This window comes from Adiantum capillus-veneris, chromosome 5, assembly GCF_014529385.1.
Source record: "Adiantum capillus-veneris isolate H3 chromosome 5, ASM1452938v2, whole genome shotgun sequence".
In the NCBI taxonomy this organism is placed as follows: domain Eukaryota; kingdom Viridiplantae; phylum Streptophyta; class Polypodiopsida; order Polypodiales; family Pteridaceae; genus Adiantum; species Adiantum capillus-veneris.
Genome location: NC_140935.1, coordinates 24,463,560 through 24,482,385, shown reverse-complemented (window position 1 = coordinate 24,482,385; position 18,826 = coordinate 24,463,560). Strand labels below are relative to the sequence as shown.

Below are 18,826 nucleotides of genomic sequence, written 5' to 3'. Positions count from 1 at the left end.
GGAGCTTCAGAGAGTTGAGCAGACTGTGAGCTATCTAGATGAGCTTGGTCATAGGTATAGACGCCTGATGAGTGGTGGATCCAGAGATCCTTCAGCCCGCCTTCTTGCATATTTGATAGGAGATCCACGCCAGCGAGTTTATAGGGATTTTGATCATGCAGTATATGTTTTGACTATAGGTCTACCCTACTCCCCTCAACTTAGACATGATGATTTATTTTTACCGACGACGACCACGCTAGCTCCACGGCTACCGAGAGCTCCGAGTCCTCGAGAGACACCACTAGAGAGATCACCTCCTAGGCTTCTTTTGTCACATCGTATTCTACCACCTTGGGAGATGCTAGATGAGGATGATAGTGTGCCACAAGAGATAGCTCCAGCACCTAGCCTGCCACCACAGGTAGAGCCCCTAAGACTAGAGCCCAGTCAGAGTATTGTTAGGGAGCCTACACCACCTACCACACTTATCCACGAGACTTCCAGCACACATTGAGAGATCTCACAGAGTCATAGAGTGAGTGACTCTGATGGCTTTGTTATAGATGAGACCACTCCACCGATTCTAGCTACCCTTGAGCATCCTTGTTTAGATCTGACGACCTCACAGAGGCCCTTAGAGATAGTTGTCGAGCTAGAGCCATCTACGAGAGTAGATCCCCCTATGAGAGAAGATGCAGAGCCGACAGCATCGTTATCCCACTCTTTTAGCTTGCATAGCGGTGTCATAGCCAATGAGTCACAGAGAGAGAAACCACCACATATAGATGTTTCCCTAGTGCCATCTACGAGTGTCGATTCACGATCAGATCACCCGATTGAGCGGAGACCAGCCACGAGCCGTACTTTTCTAGATCAGGTTCCTAGAGACCACATTACTGACACCACAAAGATAGAGGTTACACCACAGATACATGGACGTACACGGACTAGAGTGACCTCTACTGACACCCTATGTAGGGATATGATAGAGCCTACTAGACTTGTTTGGAGACCATGTACACAGGCATCTCAGCCATGTGTAGAGCCTTCTCTAGGCAGAGGCTCTGCGACAATGAGTAGTGCCACTGAGGAGCAACACACGATAGATCAGGCACGTAGCTCTCCACGTAGAGCTTCCAGGACAACCCAATAGGTATTTGTTCCCCGTGACGAGATACATGCTAGATTTTACCTTGGATGACACGATCATATTTCTAAAGAGCCATATGACCGACGACGGACTTTCACATGGTTGGCTCACATTTAGACGGTCACTTGAGGCAGAGGATTACTTTGAGGGACAAAGACATGTTTGGGTACCTAGGCCATGAGCGGTAGCACACTCAGCACATACAAGATCATACCCTAGAGCGAGACCTCCACGAGCCAGATGTCGAGAGATGAGACTACCCCTAGAGAGGTCGGTACCTTCACAGCACATAGTATGTCCTAGAGCTAGATGCACACGTAGACACACTAGGAGAGCTCAGACTGACATCCCTACGAGAGCGCGAGCATTGCAGATTTGGCTACCAAAGAGCCTTCCACACACTATTCGAGTAGAGGCTAATGCCCACCCTACGACCATTCCTTATGCTGTTGAGCAGACTTTACATATGGAGCTAGGTGTTAGCCAGCCCTTGACTATTAGAGATCGAGCTAAGAGATTGCAGATCATGCTTCATGGTGAGAGCTCTCTCTTGACTCCTAGTTGCACGAGATTTGAGATTTGTACACATTGATATGTGCACTAGATTTATGTGCATATACCAGAGGCACTTTTTTTCCTTTTGGGTTTTTTTCCCTCTGGATATCCAGGTTTTAGACCCTATCTTAGATGTTTTATTTTATTATACCATGTAGACATGATGTATCTCCAGACACGAGGAGCTTCCATGACATCGACCTCTTCATCGAGCCCATGCCCAGGTGTACTCCTTCCTATGCTATATAGTTTTGTACATTTATATTTGTTGATTGTGGCTTCTTCTTGGTTTGATTAAGTGCATTCAATTATGTTTTGTTATTTGCCATTAAAGATGTATAAACTTGTCCTTTCTTTAGTTAATTGACTTAGAGTTTAGTTTTATTGATGAGCCTTGAGGTTAGGAGGCCATGACTTTAGGTTAACTCATTTACTTGACTACTAGTCCTAGTTGGTAAAATTATTTGAGTTTTTGAAACCTTAAGAGTGTTTTAAGCATAGAGAGGCTTTCTCACCCAAACAACAAAGAACACTAGTAAAAATACAAAGGAAACGGATGAAAAACAAAAGTGCCACAAGTGTAAAAGCTTAAGCTGGAAGAGAAATCCTGGCTTGATTTGGTACTTCACGCACATGTATTGCCTATGGTAGTAGAGCCCTAGAGGTTCCTAGTGTGGGTGCTTTTCTTTGAGAAGCAAAAAGGCCCGGGTATACAAATAAGCACACACGTCAAAAGATTTTGCAAAATGTGAAAAATAACAAATGAAAAGCAAGAAAAATGAAATGAGAAAGACTTCCATTGAGCTTCAAGTAAAAAAAAAAATCAAGTTTTTGTTTCGAGTTGTGAGAGTTAGTTAGCTAATCTATGACAGACATAATTAGGGAATCTTGCATTGGGATAAATTTACTAACTTAGCTAGTACTAGAGTAAATGTTTTAACCCTTAGTCGTAGCTAAATAATTGATAGACTCATTCATAAGACCAAAACTCTTGATTAATTAATTTCAGCAAGTGCAATTTATTTTTCCTTAATGGAAGTGTAACATTTCATAATTCTTTGCATTTACTCATTACTACATGTGCTTTGCCTTTTCCTTATGCCTTATCACCATATATTTAAGCTTGCTACCTCATCCACCTTTTTCTTTTTGCAGGCACATTCTTTCTCAAGCATCTACCACGACATGGCTTTGTCGGGGACGACAAAGCTTCAGGAGGGGAGAGTGTTGACGGGCGAGCATCAACGACATGCATTATGCTTCCATTAGTGTGTACACATATGTGTATGCATATATTTTTTTGTATTTATGGGCTCCACAGTGGGTTCCAAGTTGTACATTGATGATTAGATGAGCCTAGATACCTGCAGCATGTTATACATTTTTTGGCCGGCCGCCCATTTTTAAAAGCCCTTGTATATAAGTCAATTCACAAGATGTGAAAGGGCATTCTTAGAGAAGAGAGTGTGAGGGAGTGTGGAGAAGAAGAAGAGGAGTGGCTATGGAGCTTGGATCTTCCACATCATATGTAGTGGTCATTGGGATTAATGGAAGCTAAGTTCTCTCTACTTTCTCTTGTCTTTCTAGCTTGTGTGTTAATGGTGTATGATTAGTGTTAATCTTCTCTTCTCTCTCAAGTTTTCCCTCTTGTTTGAGCATCTCTCTCCAATTTGAATTCTAAACGAGAAGTCAAATCCATTTCGGCGAAAGGGCAGTAATTTTTGTGACTTCTATCATTTCGTCTCCATCAAACCTAAGGAGGATTGTCATACCCTCTAGACTTGAGCACATGGCGCTTTGGGGACGATTCAAATTCAAGCCCATAAAATTGAGAAGTCAAATCCATTTCAACCAAAGGGAAGTCATTGACTTTCATCCAAGTTCTGCCTACACTTCACCCTAGGAGGAAAGGATATAGCTCCATTGGCTTTCAATGCATCTCCTATCTTGTGGGCTTGTATGCCTAGCTTAGTGGTCAAATTCGTGGATATGAAGTTGTGAGTTGAGCTAGGGTCAAAAAAAATAAAGTCATCATGCTCTTGCATCTTTGCCCAAGCATAGGAAAGGAGAAATCCTTGGCAATGAGCATCCTCTTCTGGAGCTTCAAACATAGAGGCTCTAGGAGTCTCATTGCGGGCAATTCTCTTGGGGCAAGGACGATAACCATGGCCTTGCTCCCCACACTTAAAACATTTGTGGTCCTTACTAAAAGCTTCTAGCTCTTTAGCAGAGAGTTTATATTTACCTTTGTAAACTCTCTTCTCCTTGGACCGATTATTGTTGTTGTTATTGGAATGGCCTTGGTAAGAATTTTGGGCATTGGATTTCCCCTTGGCATCACTTTTGTCTTTATTTTCCATGGGCTTGACATTCCATCTAGCCCCTTGTTGGAAATTGATGTGCGAAGCAACCTTGGTGTGGTGGATTAATTTGGTGATAGAACCAGGCCGTTGAGAGTTGACATACACGGCCATCTCTTTGGGTAATCCCGCCCAGAATTGTTTCTTTTGCATGGCAAAGTCTATCTTTTGAAAGATAGCAGTCTTGAGATGTAAATCCCAAAACTTGTCCACATATTTGTGGATAGACTCATGAGAGAGAAGCTTTAAACTTCACCATTTGGTAAGCACTTTGTCCTTTGCATCACTTGCAAGGAATTGCTTCATGATGGAAACTCGTAGAGTTTTCCATGTCTTTGGGGCTTCACGGTTGCCACGAAGGCTATCCCACCATTGACGAGCATATTTTTGGAAGTGCATAGCTACATGATGTAGCTTGGAGGACTCCGTGAAGCCCTCATCTCCAAAGGCCGCATCAAATTGTTGGATGAAGGCCAATACTTTTTCGATAGCACCAAAGGTGCCATCATAGGTGAGAAAAGAGATACTCTTTCCTCCCTCTTTGAACTTCTTTAGCTTTTGTGACCTTCGCCATGCCTTTTGTATTCTCTAGGAGAATAGCCATAGCTTTCATCAGTAGAGGAGGAAGGTGAAGAAGAAGGAGAAGAGGGTGACCTCTTTCTTGCCCCTTTCTTCCTTTGTTTCCTCCCTTCCCTTTTGGAGTGACGAGGAGAAGGACTATGGGTTAACCGTTTTCTCTTGGGAGGAGTTGGCGATCGTCTATACTGCCATCTTCATGGAGCCACATCTTTTGAGGAACTTAAGGAGTTATTACTTTCTCTTTCTTTGGATTTGTCCTCTCATATGGGAGAGAGTCTTCTTTTGGGGGTCTCACCAAGAGGCCTCCTAAGCTCTCTCTCCTCTTTGAGAGGAAAGGAAATCCCATAAGCACGAAGTTGTTGAGTAACTTCGGCTTGCAAAGAGGGGTTGCCCATAGCTTGTTGCAACCTAGTAACAAGATAATTAACAAACATGGGGGCATCATCATTGGCACCTTCATGTGCAAAATCAAAGTTATCAATGTTCATTCTACTCTCTTGGTTATTGTCAGCCATGTTAATTAAACGTATATATTTACTTAGTGTATGCTTTGGCAATTCAAAACCTTAGTTGCTACTCCTCTTAGCCTTTAAAAATAGGCACTTAAGTATCTGCACCTACGGCTTGAATTGGTTAATTATAGAGAGTAGTGGGTGAGTCTAACATAGCAAAGTTGCCGAGGGATAGCTCCTTTCGGACTTCTTATGGCTCAATAATGGTAAAGCTGTAGGCAAGTCTATAGACTCCATTATTAAGACCAAAGCTCACAAGGTGTGCACCATATCGCACATAGTGGGCTCAACAAAACCGATAATAGATCCCAGTCTCACTTACCCTAATATAATTAACAAAATCAACCATTAATAGGCTACTTAAGGACCTCTCTTCTTAAGCAAGAAAAGAAAAACCAAATGCTTTGATACCAATGTAATGGAAATGGCCTATGAACTTTGAGAGTAGCGGAATTAGGAAATTAGGTGAAGCACTTTTGTGAGCATAGCGGGTGAACTTAATTGATGGTAGCAACAGAAACATGGTACTTAGTTAACTTCGCATGAACAATACTTTTGCAAGAGAGAGAGTGTGTAGAGAACATGACAATAGTTGAGGACCGGATTCATACGGAGCCGGTCTCCCCTCCAATAGGCATTTGTATTATAGTTTCTCCCATCAAGAGAGACTTGGCACAATACAATCTTTGTGTTCCTTGTGACCTACGTGATGCAATGAAGATGGAAAGCTTCATGCATCACAAGCATAACATAAAATTTGGAGAAAGCATTAACTATCCCAAGCCTCAGTTCCAATGCCTCAAACACCTTCAAAGGTGGAGAGAGCTAGCGGGGAATGAGGATAGAGAAGAGGAAGAAGAAACATTTCATAGGAGAAAGAAAGAGTTCCTCACTTATCATTACTCTTCTTGCTAGCATACATAATAGCATAGTAATGAAGATGGAGAAGATGGCAAGCTTAAGCATTGAAGCATGGCTCTTGGTTGATTTGCATTCCATAGCCAAGAGTGTTGATGTAGGCTCTGACTTCTCACAAGCTTGGAGAAGGAGGTGGTGTTCCTCAACTTTTCCCAAGTGAGAATGTCCTTCGAAATGAGTGCATGTGTGAAGTATATCCTCCTAGCACCCCCCCTCCTTGCTTTGGGTGAGTGTAGCTTTTCCACATGCTTCAATCTCATTGGACCCCTCTCCCCCTAACCAATCACATGTAGCATGCAATCAAGTACATGGGTAGTCTTTTGACAAGTGTCCTCCTTACCCCTTAGAGAGAGAGAGAGAGCTTGAAAATATCTAGATATTTGTTGGATGGAAGTAGAAGCTCATTGGACCCCTCTTTAGCCCAACCAATAGCATTCAAGCACCCCATGTGGTTAAGCTTAGTGAGAGTCTGACATGTGTTCCATGTGCCCTTTTAGAAAAGGGGTGCCCTCTTGGGTGAGTGGAAGGTTAGGTCAAAAATTCCCCTAACTTTGGGACTTTTATGCATAGAAAGCTTTTCAAGCAACTTCCTCATTAAGTGTGTAGGGTCTCTTTTTGACTCAAGCATCTTAGAGCGCCCTCCCATAGTCCTGCGAATGGCGCCGCTCAGAAAGCCTTTGCCAAAAAGTGAAAACCCCATACTCCTGTCAAAATTGCCTCCCAAATCTGATTTGCTGCTGGGCTAGAGGGAGCTTGAACCACCCTCTGAATCCACCTCTCGCAGTTTGATCGATTATGGCATGTTTTCTCACCCTTTACAGACCCATTTTTAGAACTTTAATCTGCGCACAGTGAATACTCGCAATAAGCTGTCACACTGTGACCGGGATGGAGCCTGGCTATGGGAGCATGACACTTTTTCAAAGGTGCCTCCAACTTTTAGGAGGTGTTTCTTGAAAAGGCGCTTTTAACAGGTTTATGAGAAGGCCCTCTTACCCCCCATGCATAGGAAGCTTCTCAAGCAACTTCCTCATTAAGTGTCTTTTTGACTCAAGCATCTTACCTCCCATGCATAGAAAGATTCTCAAGGAACTTCCTCATTAAGTGTGTAGGGTCCCTTTTTGACTCAAGCATCTTACCCCTCATGCATAGGAAGCTTCTCAAGCAACTTCCTCATTAAGTATGACATGCACCTCAAGTACCTTAGTCATCAAGCATGACAAGCACCTCAGGTGGAGTCCCCACCTCAAGCTCAGCCCTAGCTTGCCTAAGGTCAAAGGCAATTTTAGGTCGGGTTCCCACCTCAAGCACAGCCCTAGCTTGCTTAAGGTCAAAGACAAGTTAAAGTCGGGTTCCCACCTCAAGCTCAACCCTAGCTTGCTTAAGGTCAAAGGACTTTTAACACTAACCATTGGAGGTCTTTAATGAAGCTAACCCTAAGGTCTTTTAAGCTCCATTAGTTAACCTTGCTCTTTGACATAGCATTTCTCATTTGGGCCCCTTTACCATTGGCCCCGTGTTGAGATAGATCCGTAAGCACATGTCTATATTCTAACCCTTGTTCCCGTTTATTATCCCACATTAAATGATCATTTTGATAATGACAAAATCATTTGGGTTGGTTAGATATTACATATTTAATGACAAGGGTTAACTATTCAATATCCCCCTATATAATGTGCGTTCCGGGGTAATTAAAACCCCCTTTTTTAACATGTTTGAATGAATAAAACGACCCCTTATTTTAGGAAGATTTTTCCAAAATGGAATAGTAAATCCATTATTTTAATTTATCTTTGCTAAATTGCCTATTTTTTTGCATTTTAAAACCCCTTCTGCTGAACTCACGTGGTACATTAACATGATTATATAGTGTGCCCTCCCCCACCCATCTAAGCCCATACGAAGGGGTGATTGTTGGACGCTTTAGCCACTTTACAATAAGGATGCAATAGTAGTATGGGCACCGTTTTTAACTGCTCATTGGCGGGCTTAGACACAATGACCATAAGTCCATGGCATGGATGATACGTAGCAAACATGTACTACCACATGACATCATGAGAGAAGAGTCTGCTAGCCCACTGATGCTCGTGGAGGACTTGTTTCAAGCCATTTGCCACATACATAAACTCATAGAACACAACTTGCTTTGACATAGGCCATCTCCCATTATTTCAATTTGACAAGGATGCCCCCCATTCTTGCCTCTCACAATCAGAGGAACAAAGTCTCAAGGCAAGACCTATGGCATCTTACAAACACATGAGAACATGTTAGGATCGTCTATATAGAGAACCAAATATATGGAGAGGGTTTTTTTATATCAGAAGGAACCAAGGTTGTAATTGGGTAGTCAGAGGATCTTCACACCTTTTTTAGATAGAGATGGATAGAGTAGCTCGGATCTCAGTAGAGAGGATTTGTTAATCATGGAAAGAGGAGTTGGAAAGCGAGGATCATTCTATTTGTGGGTGTACACCATTAAGAGGCGAAATACCCCACATTGTTTGGCACGGAGTAGAGAGCCTTTATGTGAGCAGAAGACATAGAGCCCAAGCTGCCAAAGATCCACACTCTACCATGAGAGATGATAGAGATTCAACATCAATGTGAGATAGAGGAGAGAGTGGCTCAACTCCAATCAAATTCAGGAAAATTTTCGAACTGTGAGAGGCAAGCGTGGGGGGGATCCTTGTCAGATCTAATTAGAGTTGCTCAACCCCCCCCCCCCCCCCCCCCCCCCCCCCCCCCCCCCCCCCCCTCCCAAAAAAAAAAAAAAAAAAAAAGATAAAAAATGACATTATCATCCCACTTTTTGATAGGATGGAGACATAGATAGATTGTGAACATCATGCTTCTTGTACACTGACCTACATCACCCTCTACTAGCTATTCCTCCTAGTGATAATTACTAGTCTTTAGTTTTAGTTGTATTTTTTTTTCTTTTTTAGTTCTCATTTCATATTGGAAGATGTTCTCTCTCTCTCTCTCTCTCTCTCTCTCTGCCCTTTTTGTGGGCCATCTCACAAGGACTATTCATTCCGACATTATTATCCCACTTTTCATAGGATGGAGACATAGATAGATTGTGAACATCATGCTTATTGTACACCGAAACATATAGTCCCATGTCCATCCTCACCTACATCACCCTCTACTAGCTATTCCCCCTAGCAATAATTATCCGTCTTTAGTTTTAGTTATGCTCTTTCCTTTTAACTTTTTGGGAAAATTACCAAAATATCCCTCTAATTTGCGAAAATTACCAAAATGCCCTTCAAATTTCCAAAATTCCCAAAATACCCTTGATTGTGGGATTAAATTTCTTCAAAGATGGAATAAATTGTAGCTTTTCATAAGAAGACTGGTTTTCTATCGATACAAGATGATAAAACTAGAACTTGAGTTGGTTATGTAGGCTTTGTAGATGGATTGCTTCATTAATTTTAGACATAATTGCCTTTTTTGTGAGGTAATTTGTGACAAATCACATGCTAAGCACTCCAAAACGGATCTCAATTGTCAAAAAGGAATAAAGATTAGAAAAAAATTGAACAATTTAACCAAAATAGATACAAGGGTATTTTGGGAATTTTTGAAATTTGACGGGTATTTTGGGAATTTCCACAAATTAGAGGCCCTATTTTTTTTTTTCTTTTTTAGTTCTCATTTCATCTCTCTCTCTCTCTCTCTCTCTCTCTGCGGGCCATCTCACAAGGAGTAGTCATTCCCAAGCACCTCACTCGAGGTCCTGCAGAGAAATCGAAGGCATGGGGGAAAAAAGGAACGAGATGATGGAAACCTTGTTCGGAGCGGAGTCTGAAGGGTCGGAAGATGATGAAGCTCTTGAGCGACCTTCCGCTCCATACTCAGTAAGAGAGAGAGAGAGAGAGAGAAAGAGAGAGAGAGAGAGGGGGGAGAGGGAGGGATTGTCAAAACGCTAACATTCCGGTGACCTAGTTTACTTTGTTGCGTGTGAATGTATGTACAATTATACTTATCAGTACGGGAAATTGGTTGCATAAACTTCTCATCAAGGTTGAATTTCTACTTGAAGTGTTTTCTCCATGCACATATTGACATGGGCGCCCTGTTTTTTCTACGGGATGAATGCACTTGAACTATTACGTGACAGCCTGCATATCCTGACTTCTTGAAAGTTAGTATACCTTCCATAGTATGTTAATATAAAACTGGACAATGATGATGTGAGGAAATTTGCTATTGAATGGTTTTTGCCCTGAAGCTATGAAAAGTGCAGTTCATGTGATTAATAGATCATTGAACAAGGCAGTCGTTGGCGGTATATTGGCATATTGGCTTATAGTGAGCCTCATGAAGTGATTAGGGGATTTCCCGTATTCATATATTTATATTGGCACTATCTTACTTTGAGCCCCATAATGATAGATAGCTCCATCCTTCCCTGATTATCATCATGGATCACTCTTGTATGCATCACTGACTTCATCATGGACACTATCATTCTTGTAAATTTTCATGATGCAAAAGAACTCCATGGATTTGATAATCTCTCTTTCTTTTCCTTTCTACCTTGCCAAGAATAGAACTAAGAAAACTAAAAGGGACCTTTCTCAAATGGAAAGGAACAAAGGAGTTATTGTGAGTCTTGTGATTAATGGATCATTATCGGTTGTGGGTGTTGTTGGTGCTGTTGAAGTTTATCAATGTTTTATGATTCTGTGAAAAGATTCGAGTGAATGCTACTTGGAATGAATCACGGAAAAGTTCAGGTTTAGTTATTTATAAGCATGTTAAGTTTGTTGTGAAGTTCTTGTGAATGATGCTGAATTGTGTTGTCAAGTTTTGTTGGAATGATGCTTGATCATGCTTTCAAGTTCTTTCTGAAATTTATTTTATTTAGCATTCCCTAACCTCAATTACAGGATGACGAAGTGGAGGGTGGTGGTCAAATTGATGCTGAAAGTGAGGGAGAAAGACCTGGAAGTGAGCATGATAGGGAAGAGAGTGAGGCAGAGAGAGTTGAAAGTGAAGCTGAGAGAGAAGAAAGTGATGCAGAGCATAGTTATGATGGAGAAGAACTTAATCAACAGAGAAGGCCTGTTATTCCTGAAAGAAGGGGCTTGAGACAGCAGGTAAGTGCAAGTGGTTCAGAACAGTCTCAGGAAGATGGTCAGCCCAGAAGAGAGGATGACGATGAAGTAGATCAATACCATGGAGATCAAAATGCAGCGGAAGGAGTTGAGGAAGTAGAGCAAGTTCGTGAGCAAAGGTTGGTCCTGTTTTACACAAATTACCTTTACTGTGTAGTTATATGTTGAATGGCATATTTTTGATGTCAGTTTTGAAAAGTATATCTGCTAGTTGTTCGTGTCATATGCAGAAAAAAGGACGCATCTCGTCTCCCTGACTATGGGTGCTTTTTGTTCAAGGACAAGCATGGAGTCAAAAGTCATTAGTTTGCACAAATTGAAGTAGGTTTGAACACTGAGTTCCAACGATGGTGAAAGCAATTTGATCATATAAAGGTTGCGTAAATTGAAGTAGGTTTGGACGATGAAAGCAATTTGATCATATAAATGTTATATACAATTTGCAAAAAGATGCTGCCTTAGTCCCAGCTAAAATTATGACATCAAAGGGAATGAAAACAGGAAAGTGTTTTTTCTTTAGTTGGAAACTGGAGCTATATACTTTGTACAATAGACTTTTGGGGATGCCCAATGGGCCTATCTCCCAGAGGAAGTACAACCTGGAGGAGTGCAATATGAGTGCTAGCTATACATCACGGTGACATATGGGAAGCATGAAGTATGAACCACAGAGAGGTGCATAATGCCATGTGATGTGTCCCCAGTCGAGACTGAAGCTGAAGAAAAAAGTATCTACACTGCTCCGCTGTAGTGGAGGAGCCTGCTGATGTAACTTAACCTTCTACAATTCAATATCACGAAGCCACAATTTAGACATGTTCCCTTTAAATTTGAATACACCACAACAATGTTGCTAACTCATAGTTTCCCATGAAGCTGCCACATAGAACAACCTTGCCAAGAAAGAGACCTTATATGGTAAATCATAAGCCTAATGGGGACACCGGAAGACTTGGAAAAGGAAACCTTGCAAAGTGGCACAGGAGATTGTTAATGTTGATCACATTTAATATCCAACAACTTTGACCAGATAACTGTCAAGGTGGTAGATGTCGGCGAAAGCTGTGAGCTGAAGATCTGAGCACAATGATCCTTCCACATAATCCATAATGTAATGTAGCAAGTCCTGGTAAAAATTGTATCCTGTAGTCGGAGACCAAACTGATGTATAGTGGGTGGAAGCATGTCAAGTGGCTCGTCTATAACCCGAAGATAAGAGCAAGAAGACTTGACCCGTAGGAGAAACTTGAAACAGAGTGTGACCCTTGAAATCACAATACATGTCATAAACCTGTCATGAATCTCAACTCTGATAAGCAAAAAGCATACCACTCGCCAAACCGGCTGAGCATATGGGCATATTCAAAAGCAATGGCATAGGGACTCATCCTGCATCTCTGACATGTCGGGTTGTGGCCATTACGTGTAGCTCAAGTGCTAGCAGGGAGTCCTGCATGCGCAATCATCCACATAAACTAACATGTCCGATGGTTGACCCTTGAGGCTCCAAATGCATGACCAAAACTGGAGAGATGCACTCCCGAGACTAGAGCCCCCACCGGTGTGGACTGTGTGAGGGTGTTGCTCCCTCTGAAGGATCCGCCGCCCAATGCGAACAATGTACTCAAGGGAGGAGACTGGCTCCCCATCAACGTGCTCAATAGGTCAATGCCACTTACTAGGATCCCATACCAACTCCAACAAGGGGATTCCATCCTACATCCATAATCTCTAGAGAGGTGCCTCGTCTGTGGGGAAAAGCGGATCAACACAAGACCGCTTGCCGAGGAAACCCACTACTCGAATAGGCTGCCAATGAACATACATGTTAGGTGTAGTGGGAGGTGAATCGGATGATGATCAAGTCGGATACCACGAGCAGGCCTCTTCTCGAGACCGGGCAGCCATTGGATCTCGAATCTATTGTGATAGACGTCCTTTGTACGTCGACCACCCATCGTACGGGCCTGTGGTTATGTCACAAGTGATGATGTGGCATGGTGCCTAATGGCCATCCAAAGGGGACCTAACCCCTAAAAAGAAGTGACACAAAAGCAAATGACACGTGGCAGCCCTTCGCAAATCTGATGCATGCTGGCTGATGACGTGGCAGTATGGCCAGTTAGCTTTTGGTCAATAGCTTTTGAGGCTCTGCTTTTCGCTCGGAAAGCTTTTGGGGGCACCCAATTTTTAAGGCTCCCTTGTACTATTTATAAGGAACCTTTGGCCTTTCTTCCAAGTAGATTAGCTTGGGAGCAATGCATATAGAAAGGACCCTCGGACATTGTACCTTGTGAAGACTAATAAAGAAAGAAGTATTGAAAGCGGCGCTAGACTTTGGGCCAATACATCTGGGCACAGTACTTCGCCATTCTGTCTCTTCTCTCGCTCTCTCTCTTTTTAAGTTTGGTTGTTTGCAGTTTGCTCACGTGGTGTTGTACATCTCTCACTTAGTGTGTCCAAGCCTATTACAATGGTTGTAACAAACGGGAGCGCACATGAGCAATTAATAAGTTGAAAATAAATAGAACTTGGTAGAGAGAGAGGAGGGAGAAGATCAACACAATGTTGGGGACCAGAAGATGGGTTGATGGGTTGGGCCCCCCCCTTAAAGAGAATCTTTATTATGGGGAGAATCTTTTAAGAACTGGAGAAAGCCCCTCCATTCTAGATCTCAGACTCGATGGTCATTTCCTTCCCGTTCTGGAACTTGAGAGGTTCCGGTTTGTACTCAGAGTCACGGATTTTGTTTCTGGAATCCCCGAGGGTAGGCTGAAGCCTCCTTGCTCCTCCGAGATGGAGTACTTGCAAAAACACAAACACAGTAGCAACGAATCATAGATCTTATGCACAACCATCACCTGGCACGAAAAACAACCTCCATACGCAAACTTGTCGCTTGCAATTCCATTGCGGTAGTCTCCTCTTCCTAGCGCTGACAGAACTGTTGGAATTGGGGACGCTCTTGTTGCTTTTATAGGCGTGGGAGCTGGTAGGAATAGCGATGCTTTTCAGACAACAATAGCAAATGGGGGGCGTTGAAATAGATAACAGGAGAGAGAAGGGATGGCGGCAGTTCCAGGGAGAGGGGAGAGAGATCGCTGCCTTTTCTGATGTTTTTAGCCAGGTTGGGGGTGCCATAAATAAGTGGGCTACTCAGTTATTGGATGGGCAGCTGGTCACGTATTAAGTGTGAACCTGCTCAGTAAAACTTGTGAGCTGAAAATTAATGCTTACATAGCGCTTCCTAGGTGTCCCTGGGAAGTGTTATGTAACCTCATGCACATATGCAATGTAGATGTCACAAACTGGTGACGTGGCAGACCCCCAGACACAAACACACACACACACACACACACACACACGCAGCTAAGTGGTAGCAGTATGGATTCTCGGCATTCACGCTGACGTGGCAGCAGCGTACGGACGTTCCGCTTTTTGCACTGACAAGCCGTATGGATTTTCCGCAAATTACACTGACAGCTTTTTGGCAGTTTCTAGGGTTGACAGCTTTTGAAGATCAATTGCTTTTATTTTTATAAGCTTTTGGGGCTTTGCTTTGGCATCCCATGTAATCTTTATAAGTGGCTTTAGGGGCTCACTTCTTAGAGCATCTGGACGCAGAGACTGAGAGTGAGCACCCGCGGGCTGAGTTGTACTTTGCACACATATTAATATAAAAGTAAATAGCGAAAGGGGCGCCAGTCTTTCGGGCCAATACCTCTTGGCACGGAACTACGCTAGGCTGTATCATCTCTCTATTGTTTTGTTAGTTAATTTGAAGTGAATCTCTGTTGTGTCGCGGTAGAATCTTGACTTAGGGTGTCCAAGTTTGTTATAGTGGTACGGGCCATCTCGGCCTACTCAGTACGAACTTCAAGAGATGCAGCGTCGACAGCAGGTTGACGAGTGCACAAAGCAGATGATCAAATTTGCGAAAGACCCTCAATTTACAAAATTCTTGTCTTAGCAATCCATCGCTGAAGTGCTCACTCAGTGGCAGAAAGGCACCGAACCACCAATAAAGCCAGCAATCAAGAAATCTCCTTCTTTACAGAATAAGAACTCCAAGAGGTGGTTCAGACTCAGATCAGTCAGCTTTTGGACGCGAAAAATCATTCCAAAAAGCAAGTGAAAAAAAGCGCAAGAAGGGGACTAACTACCCTGGTTATTTGGTGTCACGTGACACATCCCAACCCTATGTGTCCATGGACAAGCTACACCATAGCAGGGTTCAGTCAGTTCAGTCAAGTCTAGATTAGCAGTGATCTGGCACTTTTGTGAGTGTGTAGACCGTGCATGCCCAGTCACTTAGCATAGATGCATATCCTCCAGTTGCACACAGCATGATCATCGGAATTCCCATCAGAATCCATTAGCATCAGTTAGGGGAATTTTCCAGTGCATTTAGCCTATTTTCCTATTTATTGGTTATTTTTACTTATTATTTTTAAGTGACTTTCCAACAAAAGTAGGTAGGGCAATTTTGCTAAGTTAATATATAAGCAAACCCAAGTTAGCACTAAATGGCAGAAGAGGCAGCAGGAGCTTTCCGCTCAAGAGGCAACTTCTCAGCAGTACCCCCTCAAGCACCTTGGCGTTTTTGGAAATCCCATCCTCGCCGACCCGCAAGATCTGGCGTTTTCAGCCTAGCCTGGATCGTCAACACCACCAGAACCCTAGCGCTAGCAAATTACTGCCATCACCAGCAATTTCATCAGCATTGCTAGCGTTTTTTCCACAGCAGCCTATTAGCGTTTTTGGTCTCCACAGCCAGCGTTTTTGGCAAGAGAAAAGGCAGCCCAGCGTTTTTCAGTTTCAGTCCTTATCGCATCAGATCCACAGCATTTCCAGCCCTACGACACAGGAGCAGATCAGCCCCAAGTTGGTTGCAGATGTTCCCCCATTTTCAGCCATAAAAACGCAGCCAAAACAGTCATTTTCAGCCACCGAAACAGTCCCGAAATTGAGCGATTAGAAGATCTCAGATTTCAGCCATCAAGTCGCCGTCGTCATCACTGTCGTCGTCATCGGCATAGTCCCATTGCATCAGTCCCTTGCATACGCATTGTACACCTTGGTGCAATCAAAGTAGATCACTCGCCGACGAGAGTGGGGCCTTCGGAGGAGGGTTTTACAACCTCTCGGGTGTCGTATCTCTTCTCTCTCCTTCTCTCAGTCTCATTCACTGGCAGGCACAATATCCACTCACTTTGTTCGTGATCATAGCATTCTCCATAAGACGGAAAGCTCTCTTTCCCTAAGAACTAAAAGGAACCTTGAGCAATAAAGATCACTAATCTTGAGAAAATACAACATTTATTCCACTGCACCTAACATTGGTATCAGAGCTTTGGAAGTGTTCTGCATTACTCAAGGGAAGAACCACAAGAACCACAATAATTTTTTTTGCTTGTTGCGGTTGCAAGAACCCAAGTTCGCTTGGGCGTGTCGATTCCTAATCGTGTTTTGTTGAGGAGTGACAGGAATCCCAAGAAAGAAGGGCTTGTCCAGCCTCCCCTTGTGTCTCTTTTCACTCATTGAGAGCGGACCGTGCACTTAGCGGCCGACCAATCGAAGTGAGGTGGGAAAAAGCAACCTTGGTGTGAGCGCAAGGCCGCCAAGGGGTGCGCCCGCAGAAAAGAGTAGAACTTGGGTGAAGAGAAGATCCTTCTCAAACGTGATTTGCAAGCGAAAGAACACGTCAAGAACCTCAAGAACCTCAAGACTCCCAAGAACCCAAGTTCCTCGTGAACTTAAGAACCCAAGACCCGCAAGAACCCAAGTTTCTCGTGAACTTAAGAACCCAAGACCCGCAAGAACCCAAGTTCCTCGTGGACTTAAGAACCCAAGACCTCAAGAACCCACAAGAACCCACGATTGCAGAATGGTCATCACTCGAAGCGGAATGGATACTTCGCTTGGAGGTGATGAGCATGAGAGAGGCGAAGAAGAATTTTCCCCACTAGGAGGTTTTTTCGACCCTCCTCCTTTTCCATCTACGACAAAGATTGCACTAACTCCTATGGAGGAGTTGGACCAAGAAAGAGAAGCAGAAAGAAAAGCCTACGAAGAAGACATGGCAGCCATCGAGCATAAGTACCAAGAAAGAATGGCAGCCATAGCGCGTGAGAGCGAGCAAGCACGCTTGGAAGCCAAAGAAAGACAAGCAGAATTGTCACGTGACACATCCCAACCCTATGTGTCCGTGGACAAGCTACACCACAGCAGGGTTCAGTTGGTTTAGAATAGCAGTGATCTGGCACTTTTGTGAGTCTATTCGTAGGCCGTGCATGCCCAGTCACTTAGCATAGATGCATATCCTCCGATTACACACAGCATGATCATCGGAATTCCCATCAGAATCCATTCGCATCAGTTAGGGGAATTTTCCAGTGCATTTAGCCTATTTTCCTATTTATTGGGATTTTCACTTATTATTTTTAAGTGACTTTCCTACAAAAGTAAGTAGGGCAAATTTGCTAAGTTTCTATATAAGCAAACCCAAGTTAGCACTAAATGGCAGAAGAGGCAACAGGAGCTTCCCGCTCAACAGGCAACTTCTCAGCAAGACCCTCTCCGTCCCGTCGGCGAGGCCACTCCCTCAAGACCAGCGTTTTCTTCATAGGCCACTTCTCCATCTCTGGCGTTTTCCAGATCTAGCCGTCGCCATCCATGTCCTCCATTGCCTGGCGTTTTTAACCCTCAGCAAGGCAGATTCCCTTCAGCGTTTCTGTTCAAGTATTCGCACCCTTCTAGACCAGCATTTTCAGCTTTGTAGCACCTGCTGTGGCAGCGTTTTTCAGCCAAGGAGTTCTCCTCAAAAACGCAGCCTAAAGAGCAGCAGCATCAGCATTTTTACCCTCAGCATGACCCCCGACCAAAACAGTCAATTTCAGCCATGAAACAGTAAGAAAAACAGTCATTTTCAGCCTTGAAACAGTCCATGAAATTCAGCATCAAGAAGATCCCAGATTCAGCCCAAGTCGCCGTCGTCATCGCTGTCGTCGTCATCGGCATAGTCCCATTGCATCAGTCCATTGCATTTGCATTGTATGCATTTGTGCAATCAAGTAGACCACTCTCGCCGACGAGAGTGGGGCCTTCGGAGGAGGGTTTTACAACCTCTCGGTGTCGTATCTCTTTTCTCTCCTTCTCTCAGTCTCATTCACTTGCATGCACAATATCCACTCACTTTGTTCGTGACCACAACATTCTACAAGACGGAAAGCTCTCTCTTTCCATAAGAATTAAAAGGAACCTTGAGCAATAAAGATCACTAATCTTGAGAAAATACAACATTCATTCCGCTGCACCTAACAAGAATTTGATCGTGAGAACAAAACCCTCAAAGAACAGAGCGACCGACAAAACAAAGAGATGTTGCGACTTGTTTCTCAAGTACAGGCGTACTTTGCACAGAATCATGAAAAGGAGACTCTCTTAGTCTCTTCTTCTCCAAAGCATGACACACAGGATTTGCATGATTGTGTGAAGCATGATGATGATTTGCATGATGATTTGAATGACAATGATAAGCATGATGATTTGGATGCCAATGACAAGCATGATGATTTGCATGATCAAGATGTGATTTCTCACAAGCATGATGAATTGCATGAAGATGATGTG

General features: G+C 43.3%; 1 protein-coding gene and 1 pseudogene across 1 annotated transcript in view; both read left to right on the top strand.

Moving 5' to 3' along the window:
• The first annotated feature begins 340 nt into the window (after positions 1-340).
• Positions 341-2,918, top strand: LOC147457022 (uncharacterized; annotated as a pseudogene).
• Positions 2,919-9,756: 6,838 nt separating this feature from the next.
• VIP4 (leo1-like family protein) overlaps positions 9,757-18,826 on the top strand; it is a 107,829-nt gene continuing 98,759 nt past the window's right edge. The window contains exons 1-2 of the mRNA XM_086512065.1: positions 9,757-9,931; positions 10,967-11,313. Of these exons, the coding sequence (XP_086368191.1) occupies positions 9,830-9,931; positions 10,967-11,313 (449 nt within the window). The 5' untranslated portion in view covers positions 9,757-9,829. The remainder of the gene's footprint in view (positions 9,932-10,966; positions 11,314-18,826) is intronic.